This window comes from Chanodichthys erythropterus, chromosome 22 (assembly GCF_024489055.1).
Source record: "Chanodichthys erythropterus isolate Z2021 chromosome 22, ASM2448905v1, whole genome shotgun sequence".
NCBI classification, from domain to species: Eukaryota; Metazoa; Chordata; class Actinopteri; order Cypriniformes; family Xenocyprididae; genus Chanodichthys; species Chanodichthys erythropterus.
In genome coordinates this window covers 14253898-14268725 of record NC_090242.1, presented here as the reverse complement: position 1 = coordinate 14268725, position 14828 = coordinate 14253898, and the positions used below count along the sequence as shown (strand labels likewise).

General features: G+C 37.7%; 1 protein-coding gene across 1 annotated transcript in view; it reads left to right on the top strand.

Annotated features, from left to right (window-relative positions):
* The window catches only part of LOC137012793 (potassium/sodium hyperpolarization-activated cyclic nucleotide-gated channel 1), a 139904-nt gene that overhangs the window by 14055 nt on the left and 111021 nt on the right, over positions 1–14828 (top strand). The window contains exon 2 of the mRNA XM_067376255.1: positions 2428–2851. Within this exon, the coding sequence (XP_067232356.1) occupies positions 2428–2851 (424 nt within the window). The remainder of the gene's footprint in view (positions 1–2427; positions 2852–14828) is intronic.

The following is a 14828-nucleotide window of genomic DNA, read 5'->3' as shown; positions in this document are numbered from 1 at the left end:
CTAGAGTTTTTGCTTCAAAATGAGGTAAAAATTATGCTGCCTGCTTGTTCATATAAAACAATAGAGAGATTTAAATTTTATAAAACATCTTTGGTCAAGAAACACAGTATGCGTGGAGGCATGAATCCTCATGTATAATGGGTGATTCTCACCGGAGAAGACAAAAGAATCACATAATAATGACCAGAAATTACTTGCATATTAATGAGGCCTTTTAGTCAGGTAGGCTGTGAAAAAACCCTCTATGATCATGATTCAAATCTCATCATGGTGTAAATCAAACATACAGAAAAAACAGCAATACTGTGAAATATTATTACAATTTAAAATAATGGTGTAACGAGGTTAGTAGATATAGGAAGAAGGAGGCGGGAACCGGCGAACGTTCAAACAAACTTTAATGTAAAATAAACAAAGAACAAAACGAAAGTAATGCCGGCAGACCCTCGCGGACGTCTGCCGGCCACACAAACATAATAAAACATAAAATAAAGTCCAGGCCTGGTCCTCTCTCGTCCTCCACGGTCGTCACTCCTCCTTTTATGCTCCCGGAGCTCCTCCGTGAGAGACTCAAGGCCGGTGCGCCTCCCAGGTGATGCTTGTTATCACTTGCGTCACCGGCCTCGCGCCATTCCCTCACGGCTCTCGCCCGCCCTGGTCGCCACAAATGGTATTCTATTATATTCTTTAAAATATAATGTATTTCTGTGATGCAAAGTGTCTGAAAAATTATGTTACCTCTATGGCATTTCATATAGGCTTTTAGCTTAAAAGCATGCACATTTGGAGAAATATTGATGGATTCTCATATGTTTGTCAATTTTCTATACAGAAGAGTAATATTTATTCAGGATTTATTGTCATTACTATGAGTGCTGGATACTGTGTTTTGAATTCATACTTGCAGCAGGAGGGCGCTCTGTACACCTTTAGTCCACAAATGCCTGAGCACTAAAGAAGAATAGGCAATCCAGGAACTAACCGAACTAACAGAGGCCAGAGATCGCTAACTATGGCTATTCAAAACACTTTTCAAGACAATAAATACACAATTGAGATGATGTATGCATGTATTGCCTCAGAATTTTCCTCTGAATAGCGCTGGCTCCGTGGGTGTGGCCGCATTAGCGGATAATCAGCTGAATCACGGACTTCTGACATCTCTCTCTTTTCATACAGATTACATAAACACAGAATGTTTGTTTTCAATTTGACTTACATGATTTAAAACCTGACATTTCAACGTTTTATTAGACATAAGTCTAATTTTTTTTGTGATTTAGTATTCACTAACTTACAGTTCATTTTCTGAGAACTATCAGATTGGACTTCCTTCAGAGGGAGACGAGAGATCACGCATCATGTTAGTTTTCTTTATTTTACAAAAAGCACAACATTTTGTTTTTACTTTGAGTGTATATAAATAAAAGAAGATATTCCACAGATTAAAATGGTGTATAACTCTTAATTGTATGTGCAACATTGATGGAGTATTTTGAGTCTCTTTCACACTGGTTAGAAAAAAACGCGGTGATCACGCCGGCGTGACCGCCGACCCAAGGGTCGGTGTTGAAAACAGTTGTGCTACAAAAAGTATTAATCGTATTAATCTTTTTTTTTTCTTCTTAAATTCTCACTGACCCAAAGCTTTCGAATGGTAGTGTATATGTGTGTCTCATCATATTTAAAAAAAATTTCTTTTGGAGGACCAGTGTAGAAAAACACTTAATTTCCTAGAATGAATTTTACTGGGTTGAATTGCAGTTCAGTAAACTCTTCTTACTGTCATTCTGATTCATATTCTAACTTCCTGTGGGGTGTGGCCAAATCAACTCAAAATCACTAGGGGATGCACACCGACATGAACATTTTTGCCAAAAACGATAACTGATAATTCTTTATATCTGTATGCCGATAACCGATATATTGGCCAATGAATCTAAATGCAAATTTTTATATAATTTTTGAGAGCGTGATTACAAAAACAAATGTCTCACCATTAAAAGCCATATCCCAAGCACACAATTATAATGTTCTCAATATAATTTTATGTAGCCTATATTACAGACTTGTGCTGTACATGTTGCACATAACTGTATTTTCCTTTTTGAAGTGATTTCAATCATATTTCAAGCAATTCAAAACTAATCTGAAGGAAATAATCAATTATTGATCAGCTTTAATATATTGGCCAAATTTTCTTATCGGGCCGATAACGATGACATTAAAAATTAACATATATCAGCCGATAGCAATATTGTGGATGATATATCATGCATCCCTAAGATTCACACTCATGCAATGAAAGGGAATACTTTTTTTTTTTTTTAAATTCTGAATATCACACAACCCTGCAAGGCTAGGAGAGAAACGGTTTTGCCTTCAACTGTTCCCACTTTAACACGTCACTTTTTGTCTCCACTGCAGGTTCTACTGGGACTTGATAATGCTCATCATGATGATGGGGAATCTTATTATCATTCCTGTGGGAATTACCTTCTTTTCCGAGCAAACCACCACCACCTGGCTCGTCTTCAATGTGGCCTCGGACACCATATTCCTGGTGGACCTGGTCATGAACTTCCGAACAGGAATTGTGAATGAGGAGAGCTCGGAGATCATCTTGGACCCAAAGGTCATTAAGATGAACTATCTGAAGAGTTGGTTCGTGGTAGACTTCCTATCCTCCATCCCAGTGGATTATATCTTTCTAATAGTGGAGAAAGGCTTTGATTCGGAGGTCTACAAGACGGCCAGAGCACTGCGTATCGTACGCTTCACCAAAATCCTCAGCTTGCTCCGTCTTCTCAGGCTTTCACGCCTCATCAGATACATCCACCAGTGGGAGGAGGTGAGGGGACAGTGTGTGTATGAGTGTGTGTGTGAACGAACTATGACGCAGATGGCCTTTAGTAACACGTCTTGACTTTGTTAGCTTCCAATATGAACAAGATGTTAGTTGATGCACATTTAAGTGTATGTGCGTGTTTTAGATGCATTTGACCCAAGGTGCTTTGAGCTCAGGTGTTGTTCTGCAGCATGCAGCTCTCTCCGAGACCTCTGAAGCACACTCTAGAGAGGTGGAGAGACTTATTTGAGGGTTAAGGTAAGCATATCTGCCGCTTAGCCCTCAGCAACACCTCAAGATCTGCACTGGGGAGCGAGAGCGGGAAGAGGAGCCGGCCTCTTCAACGCTGCAAGAGCAGCTGAGCAAAACTATTAACTGCCTCAGTATTCATACTAGAGTACTTCACTCCCACTACTGTCTGAGACACCCCAAGCTACAGTACAAAGCATTAATCTTGCGTATGCGGTATGCAAGCCCTCCCCAACTGGACCAGTTTCACAAGAGCGGTGTTGCACTGTAAGGTCAATTTCATCAGAAAAACACTGCATGTTTCTGCTTCCCACCTGCTATTATCCCTAGCCAATTGTACAGTAAATTACAGCTTATGTTATGAAAGTTAACCCAACTAAGACAACCCTTTGTTGCCATTGAAGGTTTGTTGCATGATAAAAAAAGATTGAAACCAGATATCAGATCAGATATCAGATATGGTTAACTGATTTTGCTAGGTAAAAAAAATGCAACATCAGGGGTTTCAAGGACTTTTTAGAAGCTACGAAGGAGAAGAAAGAGTTCTCTCTTTGCCAGTTCATCTTCCTCTTCAGCTGGCAGACGCCCAAGCCAGGACAAGTAGAGAGCAGAGTCGACGCTTTCTGATCTTACCTAATTGAAATACAGATGTACCTCTCAGGAGGAGTAAAACAAACTAATGCGACAGACAGTAATCAGGGTTGATTCATTACTATTGTGTTCTGCTGCCTATCTACTGTAGTATTAGCTAAGACAGTGACTCCATTAAAATTTTTGTTTACGCTTATGCAGAGAGCGCTCTACAAACAAAGTAGAAGGACATCCAGTGTTAAAAACATTGCCAAAAACATCTAGTGGTAAAAACATTGCCTAAAACTCATCATCATGATGGTGTTGTGTGGAATTCCCATCTATGTGGCAATGGCAAGATTTCTGCAAAATGATATTACGTTGATTCTTGCTCATTTTGCGACACTTTCAATATAAACTGTAGAGTAAAGGCCCGTTCACACCAAGAATGGTAACTATAAATGGTAACTACACCAGCAGACGATATCGTTCTGATTATTCTGTTTATACTATACTGTTGCAAATTTGTCAACTACATTGGTTAAAGATATCATGCATGTGATGGAGTAAGAACTTCTTTTGATGAATCCGTTTGAGATTGAATTAATGCTATAAATTAGTTATTTTGCTTCATTTCCAGATTCAATCATAGGCCCGTTCTTATGTGCTAGAGCACGTACACACATGCACACTCTTCAAAAACAGTGCTTTAAATCGCTTGACAAGCTAAAAGACGTAAATTACATTTGTGTATATATTCGAAATAAAAGATATACATTGTACCAAAGTCCCTTTAAGACAAGTCAATTCACACAGCGGCCATCTTTGAAACGCCTCTGGGGTATGCAAGTGCAGCTCCTATCTCTTTGATTGAGGAAACATCAAATTCTCCAAAGCTGTTTGCCAAACTTTCGATTCAATTTCATATTTGAAGTCACCAATGAAAAACACTCGGATCATGACAAAAAATTGAATTTTTCAGGCTGGATTAAGCTAATGTGCATGCGCAGTCCTAAGCATGTCTCAGGATCTTAGGAAGCACACGTTTGACTGTTTCTATAGGAAGCGGAGCTTCTAATGGCCACTGCAGTGATGCGATGACTTTACCAATTTTTTTGGTAAAGTGATTGGCTCTTATTAGGAAGGTGGGACTTATTCCGCCGACTTATTCCGACGCATCTTGTGTTATTCTATAGTCTTTGTACTGAATGTCAGCTTGCTTATTTTGCTCAAGATAATGATTTATTGAGTTCATTCGTCATACAAACAAGAAACTATGCTTCTAACCACAGCTCAAGAACTGCCTTTCCAACCACACAACTTTGCAATTCTTTTTGCGAATGATCGTTGGAACTATGGTTTCAGGGAACAGCGATTTGTTGAACTATGCTGATAGAGACGGAACTTGAGACCATAATGATGCTTTCATGAAGTGCACTCCAGAAAGTGATTCCAACAATATTGTTTCTCTGTGCCGTTTTCGTTATAGCTGAGGTGTGAACTCAGCTATTCTTTAATATTGAGAATGATTTTTTTGAGAACTATATCTTTATTGTTATCTTTATAGTAGGGCTGTCAATAGATAATAGATAAAATAGATCAAATATACCCTAAACCAACACTTATCGTGAAATTAAGCATACGCCATGTTAATTGTATCATATATCAGCTATATCCAGCAAAGTAAACCATCAAATTAAAGGGTTATTCTTAAAAAACTTGAAGTCAACTAAGCCTTTAATAGCACACCTCTGCTCAAACAGTCACATGCTTTGAGGTATCGATGTCTAAACTCTAATAGTCTGTGCCAAAGTTTAATACTTAAGGTTAAGCATGTGTTAGGACCTCTAAACCTTAATTTGAGCCTATAAAGCCTCTAAATAAAGTAGCAATCCAGAACCACAGGCTAAACCTGGCCAGAGGCTTGGCTTTACCAAGCACTTATTTACGGCATTCCCGGAAGCATCCACATTATACACACCATTTCCCCTCTTTCATGCTGCACTGATGCATTCTGGGAAATGACTATCAGCCCTGTCTCACTCTTTTTTTTCTGACCTCTCACTGCTATGTGGTTTCTTTATTGCAACGCAATAAATAACAACATGGTGCTACTTGCATATTAATATCTCTATATATTGCACATCACATGCATATTATTTCCAAACTCAGGCAGTCATAAACCTCCCCCACCCTCTTCCATTCCCTTCTCAGAGAGATTTTTTGATTGTCAGGGAGGAGCGTGTGTTTATTCCCGACCTTGGGTTGCGCTGCTGGCACATGCTGTGATTCTGGGGTCCGCTATCTCTGTCTAAATCCTGCCGTGAGCAGGTTTGTGCGCTATATACCACACCGTACATGCCTCTGTGGATTTATTGCCATGTTGAATGAAGTCACGCTACCCTGATCAGCTCAAACATGGCTGTGACGTGAGTTAGCGCGTGGATCACGATGCTGCAGTGTGACATGGTGCAGAGTCAAAATGAGCTTTAATGAAACCTGGAGTGTGAATCAAGAGGCCGACGCAGAGGAGACGTGATGTTCAGTAGAGCCTGAAGGGTTTACGGAAAATGTAGATTATATTGGGTTGCTCATGCACATGCAATCTTGCATATGCAATCTTCCTTATGCATATATGCACGTCTATGCAGTTTGCTTCCCTCTCTATCGCTGTTTCATTTCCTTACCCACTTAATTTTCTTCCATATTATCTAGCATTGTTTCTTTTTGTTTTCACTTAACCCTGCTTTATCACCCTTTTACTTCCTGTCTCTCACTTCCTCTGTGTCTGCTTCTCTCTTTCTCTCTCCATTTCCTCTGATGAGACACCTAAATTGAGGGGGAGGGGATATTGTAATAATGTAGAATAGTACACATACATCCTATGGAGATGGTTCCCTGTGTAAATCTATTCATGGTTACATTGTTGAATCGAATTGAATGGGATTTACACAGTACAATTTACACAGAAATTAATTTTGCTTGTGTTTCCTGAATAGGGGCTAATTGATCAGAATTCCTAACATAGCAAGTGTTCCTATAACACTTGTTTCTAAGAACTGGTTATATAGCTCAGCTATGTTCAGACAGACACTGCAAGGATCTTTCTGTTTTGATTCAGAATAGATAGATTATAACAAATATATATATATATATATATATATATATATATATATATATATATATATATATATATATATATATAGATAGATAGATAGATAGATAGATAGATAGATAGATAGATAGATAAAATAGATAAAGCAATAGATATAGCAATATATATATATATATATATATATATATATATATATATATATATATATATATATATATATATATATATATATATATATATATATATATCACTAAATATATACTAAATATATACTAAATATATTTCACTAAAACATATCAAATATATATTAAAGTTTTTTTCCTTGAAAAAGAAAAAATCTTCATATGCAAATTAGCCCCACCTCCACTCACTCACTCCAGTTCAGAGATCCACTCATTGACGTGATTGGTTACAAAGTCATTTGTGACGTCAGAAACACCAGCGATTTCAAACCGTGTCTTTCGATCACTGCAGTTTTAAGGAGAAAATACTCAGCAATGGTGCTGACTTATAAATTTGCACATGGTTCGTGTTAAAGCATATTAAAAACAACACATAAACATATAAACATCATCAAAAACTTGATTTTCACCACAGGGGGACTTTAATTTTTTAGTAGTGGTCGGTAATATTTTTGAAAGAAGTCTTATTTTCACCTAGGCTGCATTTATTTGATCAAAAAACACAGTAAAAACAGTGTATTGTGAAATATTATTACAATTTAAAATAACAACTTTTTTTCTATTTTAATACATTTTAAAATGTAATTTATTTCTGCAATGGCAAAACTGTATTTTCAGCATCATTACTCCAGTCTTCAGTGTCACATGACCCTTCAGAAAATCTTGTTGACCCTAAGCTTTTGAATGGTAGTGTATTGTGTAAATTAAGTTTGTGTGTGTGTGTGTAAGAGTGATGTGTAAATTGTATCACACGATCAAGAGTGTTCTTTTCCCCCGAATATCATCACGTCTGTGATTCTGCTGCAGGTAGGCCTAATCACAATCACTTTCATATTCAGAAAAACATGATTTTAAAGCAGAACTAAGTAACTTTTTTTACCTTCATAAATAGTTTTCTAAGTCCTTACGATGGTTAATTGACTTGTAGTGGTGTGTTTGAGGCGTGCACTAACCCCCTCTGGCAACTTGAGCTGCACCGACCCGAAACAATCTCGCCTCATGTTCACGTTCACGCGAGAGTGACAAAATGCTTTACGGTAATTCAAAAACAATGTATATATTATGTCTTTATAAGACAATTTCGAAAATTACCCACCTCCATCCAGTGTACTGTATTTGCAAAACTACTGCGCTGGCGAGTGTTGTAGTCGTTGTAGTCCAGAGCTGCGCTTGGAGTATTTGGAGTAAGGGGGAGCTTCACGAATCTTGCTTAGTTCTGCTTTAAGTGTGATATTGTTTTAACACAGCAGTTAAACTCAACCAATAACGACCAGAAACTAGTTCACAACCATTAGGAATCTTGGCTAATGCATCCACTGAGACAAAACAACATGTTATAGAAGCTCCTCTTTTGAAACATCATTATTGCTTCATAATCTGTTTCTGAAATGCTCTATAAAGCTCTTTTAATGCTATTTGGATTGGGACAGAGATGAACAAGCAGAGAAAGAATAGAAATAATACGAGGCAATGGAGAAAAGCAGGAGGGATTGAACATTCAGTGTGATGTTGGGAAAAGAGAGGCAAAATCAACAGACTAGGGTGGGGAGATAAGTGAGTGCTTGAATCCCCAAGTCAACGAGGGTCACATCTGTCCATTTGCTCTCACACCAGCATTTTGTCTGCTCTGTGGAGGCCTGATGGTGTGTGTGTGTGTGTGTGTGTATCAGTGTAGAACCCACAGCAAAACACAGCTGTTCCCTCTCAGTGCCCAGCACAGGTAACTTTAACAGCTAAAATGCATTCATCTTTAAACAAGTGAAACATTTAAAGGGAATGTATTTTGGAAAACAGGATTTCTTTGCTCTTCTGGAATAAAAGTATGATAGGAGGTTTTCTTGCATCAGAGTGCAAGCAACTACAAATCTAAAATGTAACGCTCGCAAATTTTTTTTTTTAAATGACTGTAAATTAATATACTTTTTTTTCATATTTAATCCAAATAAGTGTAACAATGCGTAACTGTTGGCAGCAAGAACAAAAATTTGAGGGGCAATTGGTAATATGCTACTGCTTTCTGAACATTTCCATACTCAGTCTTAATGTCACAACCATGAGCAAATGATTTGTCACATTTGCATATCAATGCATATTCAGTATTTTCAAGATTGGCCTACCCTCATAAACAACAGTGTTATATTTGCCAGTATTTAAAGGTTTGCCAAGCATAACAGGGGTTTTTACATATAGAAGTCTTATGGCGCTTTTCCACTGCATGGCACAGTTCGGTACGGCTCAATTTGGTGCTTTTCCACTGCATGAGAAGGCTCAGTATGGAAAGGTATGGCTCGCTTAAATAGAACCACCTCAGTTGAGGTTCCAAGTGAGCCGTACTGATACTAAATGTGATGTGTGAACACTGATTGGTCAGAGAGAATTGTCACTACCAGCATCATTGGATTTGAAACACGTGACACCAAACCCGCTAGATTTAAATAGTTAGCAACAGCCACCGCAGTATCATTTTTTCACGTGACTTTTTTTAAATGACTTGCTTTAAACGACTGTCGCACAAACTTGAAAAAAAATGGCTGTATCATGGTCAGTAGAGTAGAGTCAACAGAGCCGAGTCGTTCCATGCAGTGAAAAAGCGGCATTAAAGTCCCCCTGTGGTGAAAATCAAGTTTTTAATGTTGTATATATGTCTATGTGGTGTTTTTAATATTCTTTAAGACAAACCGTGTGCAAATTCATAAGCCAATACCATTTCTGAGGAATTAAAAATAAAGGTTCCCAAAGGAAGGTTTTGCATTGATGCCATAGAAGAACCATTTGGGTTCCCTAAAAAACCTTTCATTGAACAGTTCTTAAAAGAACCATTTTTTTCTTAGTGTGAAAAATATTTTAATAATCCAAAGAACCTTTTTCCAATATAAAAACTACCTTTTGTACAATTGACCCTTGGCAAAGACCCGCTCCCTTAGTTACTGTTGCTTTGTCCAACAAGCCATGGCGCTGTCACGCCACACAGAGTGAAAAATACATCGCGGAGCAAAGAGGACACTGACAACACGTCGACAGACAAGACAGAGCAGGTTACTTATGATATTAGACAAAGTCAAACCTTTCAAACTGTGTAATTTTTTAAGAAATTCGAACAATAAATACCGTTTTGTGGCTCTTTAAGGTGTCGTGACAGATTGCTGTAGCTCCTCGGCTCAAGCGGCTCCTGAACCGATCATCTCTTCCTACTAGTTAATTTATAGCATTAAATAAATATGAATGAACATGAGAAGGAATGTTGTTTCAAACGCGGAAAGACATCAGTACACACCATTTTTCAAGTTCAAGTCCACCGAGGTTAAACTTCTTACTCCTGACTGCTTTGTCGGACAAAATGGCGGATTCTGCGTTATGATTGGTTAGACCGCTTGTCAATCAAACTCCCGGTGAAGGGTCATTTGAAAAGTTCCATGAATGTTTAAAATTCTGCATTGAACCACCTTTTTGATAAAGAACCTTTATTGAGAGCGTACTTGAAAAGTGCAGAATTAACCATAAATACCTGAAGTGATCATACCTTAATTTCTTTTAATGGGGGTTGCACATAAACCACATCATCTTCTCTGTGGAAACCAAATAGGTCACATCCAACAGAAGACAGCGAACATCAGTCAAATGACACGGTCCCTTTAAACATGTCTCAACCTGGGAGAAATTCAAGCAGAATGATTCATCAGTGAGTAAATCGATATAAATGGAGAAAATCAGACCCACGTACTGAGCTCATTTAGCACAGTAGGGGGGCAGAGAGGTACTTAATGACGCCAATGTTAGTAAACTAGTCTGGAGACAAGGTTATCCAACAAGCCCCAATTTCACCTGCAGGTTTTTTCTTTTTAGGACAGTGAGAATCCTGGGGGACATTGTGCAAGTCTCACCTTGGGCTGTGCCCTTGAAGAAATCTGGAATTAAAGGGTTAGTTCACCCCAAAATCCCAAAGATCCAGAAAAGTAGTAAAGACATTGTGCATGGTCTTAACTACGTAAACTGTGTAGGAGAATGTCAGGGGAGAGACAAATTTGTCAAATAAAGTCACTATTTTTTTTTTTTTTTCTTTGCACACAAAAAGTATTCTTTTCGCTTCATAATATTAAGGTTGAACCACTGTAGTCACGTTGACTATTTTAACAATGTCTTTACCACTTTTCTGGAATTTTAATGATGGTAATTATACGTTTCTTACTATGGGGGATAAAAAAAACTCTTGGATTTCATCAAAAATATCTTAATTTGTGTTCTGAAGATGAATGAAAGTCTTATGGGTTTAGAACAACATGAGGGTTTAATTTTTGTGTGAACTAACCCTTTAAAGGTGCAATATGTATGAATTTTGCAGTAAAATATCCAAAAACCACTAGGCCAGTGTTAGAGATTTTGTTCACTTGAGTACTTACAATATCCCAAATGTTTCCAACTATTTGTAAATCGTGAGAAAATTGCAATTTTAACCAAGGCTCCGGGACGTGTGAGGAGTCGCCTATCAATTCCGTCATACCTGTGTTACCCTCAGTTTCCGATTTTATTTTGTAGAATCCATGGAAACACAAAAGACGCTTTAATATTAACATGTTTTAATAGTTGAGGTAACAACTGTTTTGATTTATTTATGGACAGAAAACTAATTATTATTATATAGCTCAACATGTTTAATCTTATTGTTTAAATGTAATTTTCTTAATTTTTTGCGAGTACTGTGCTTCACCATGCCTCAGAGAAAAACACTATTTTAGCTAACATAGCATAATCAGATGCAGCTTTATTTTTAGTAACAGTAATACAGAATTTTATCCATCATACAATACGTTTTAAAATTAATTGCATGCCATTTATCAACACAAGCCATCCAGCATTTAATATGATATTCTAAAATTGATCTGTCTTACTGCAGTGTGCAACAAATATCTCACAGCAGCCGCCGAGCGAACACACAGAGTAACGTTATAACATTTTCAACACACTCAAATGTATCTAATATGATAAACAGAGCTGTGTTACCTCATACTCATGACCGGAGTTCCGCTGCTCGTGAGGCAAGTGTGTTGCGCAATCGCTCCAGTGGCCGTTCAGCTCCCACAACACTCGGTCCTGCTCTGCTTCATACTAAAATAATGTTAATAATCACATCCATGAACATGATTTCTTCCCGAGTCCTATCCCAATTCTTTTCCACTGGCCGTTGAGGTAAGACCACACGTCCCAAGATTCCGCGATCAAACTTGGCGTCATCAAGCTACGCCTTTATTTTGAATAGGACTCTAGCGACCTCTAGTGGACAGAAAATATTACATATTGCACCTTTAAGGAATCAAAGATCAGTTAATTAATTAAAAAGCAGAACAGTAAATAAACAGACATTTTTAAATTTATTTATAAAATTAACGTTTAAATGCTTAGTAAAATGTAACAAAAAATATTTTTTAAAACTGTAAATTTAATTCATGTCTAAATTATTAGTTAAATTTAACATTAAAATAATTTATTAATAACTTAATCAATAAAGAAAACATAATAAAAATAAACTTTTTATATAAGAATTTTTATTTGAATAAAATAAATAAATAAAAAATTTTAAAAAAAATAATAAAAACAATTTAATTTTAATGTTTACATTTTTAAACTGTATAAATGAATTTAGTTTATTTTAGGCTCTTAATTCCCCAGAAAATAATTTAGACTTTTCTCTCAGTTTATATAAACTTATAGATTTGTATTCAACACCGAACGCTCCTTTAATTCTAAATTTAATTCATTTAAAAGTATGTTTGTTTGGCGACTGTCTAGGTGCTTGGCACCTCAGGAATACACAGTGCATTCAAATGTCACATTCAACGGGTCAATACTGTCCTTTCTAAAACAAAAGGTCACCAAATCCCAGAGTAAATGTTGCTCCTGAAAAGCAGCTACATCACTTGGGACTCGGGAACAGTGGGATGGTTTCCGTGTTGTTCTCAGGTTAGTCAGACACTATTTTGTCATCCACCTGTGTGTTTTCCAAAGCACCTGTGTCTGTTTCTGATGACTCATCCTTTCTCCACATATGTCCCGCCCCTGCGTGGCACACAGGTGTCAAGAGGCTATGCTGGTGAGAGAGTTAATGCTAGGTGAGGGCAGGTGAGGATATTGCGTGTTTGCCTCCTCAGCGAGATTTTGCGTCTGTGCCAGGTATTAGAAACCGAAGCACAAACCGTTCAGTCACACCTTCAAGATGCAAGAGCAGGATGGCTTCTACCGCCAGTCATTCCCTGAACACAGCTGAGTGAGATTGAGCTGGTTATCTTGACAGCAAGAGTTATTTCCTCAGATTTGGCCAGATAATACGACACAATTGTTCATATTTGGTTGTGGGTTCCATGAGGGCAAATAAAACAGCCAACTCTGTAAAAAAGTCAGCATGAAATGGAAGTTGTGATATACTTTTCTTCCCTATTGTGACATATAACCCTACTGCTCAGTCAATTCTTCTTCTTCTCCGAAATGAATTGCATTTTTGAGGGCCTAAACATCCTCGAAAACTTATGAAACTTTGCACATGTATCAGAAGTGGTTAAAATTTACATCTGATATGGGTTTCAGAATTAGGTGTGCCAAAATGGCTTGATAGCGCCACCTACAAAATTTCAATTAAGTGCCTTTCGTGCTACGTTTCATGTACAACTATGAAATTCGCCTAATACCTACAAAAAAGTACCTGGGAGAAAAAACTGAAAACCCAACAGGAAGTGAGATATTTTGAGTTTTCTCAGCAAAATTTTTGCAGTTTTTGCCATTTCCAGACATTGTACATTAATGAACTCCTCCTAGAGCTTTAATCAGATCAACGTCATATTTGGTCAGTCTAATCTAAAGGCTTTTGTGACGTTAAATTGTGAAGATCTAGAGTTTTCGCTGAAGGGCGTGTCCGTGGCGGCCTGACAAAATTCAATGTTTTGCCATGAAAGAGGAAGTTGTTGTAACTCGGGAATACAATGTCGGATCTGCCCCAATCTTCACATGTTTTATTAGAGTCCTAACCTGAAGACATCTACATGGCAATATTCAGCTATAGTCATAGCGCCATCTACGGGCAACAGGAAATGACACGTTTTACACTGTCTTTAACTCCTCATAGAGATTTAACCAGAACATCATCATATTTGTTCAGTCTAATCTAAAGGACTTGGATCTCCAAGATCTAAGATCTTGGGTTTCCGCTGAAGGGCGTGTCCGTGGTGACTGACAAAATCTGATGTTTCGCCATGAACCATGAAGCTGTTGTAACTTAGGCATAAAATGTCCGATCTGCCCCAAACTTCACATGTGTGATAAGAGTCCTGGTCTGAAGACATCTATATGACAATATTCAGTTAGTCATAGCACCACCTGCTGACAACAGGACATGGCATGCTTTACATTGTAATTAACTCTCAGAAACACATTTCAGTATGCCACAAAGTACCAAACATGCTAGATATGCATTAAATCATGCAACACTTGGCAAAGTGCTAAAGTAAGCTGTTGTAACTCAGGCATACAATGTCTGATCTGCTCCAAACTTCACATGTTTGATAATAGAGTGCCCCAGGGATGACGCGTTTTTGTAGGCAAAACCCGGAAGCGAGTTAGCATTTTAGGACTTCCGGTTCCAACGCCGTAAAGTCTATGGGTTTTTTGAATGGGTTTTTGCTAAATCGCCTGAAATAAGGTCTGTGGTAAACAAAGCCTCTAAATACTTTCACGTTTTGATCTATGACATAAAACACACCGGTTATAACCCACTTGTGATTTTTTTAAACTTTTACTGCATCTTCAAATCGGCGGTTGCTAACAAATTGCTAAAAGGGACTACTTCCTTTGGCGGGGACTTTAGATGTCATCATGACAA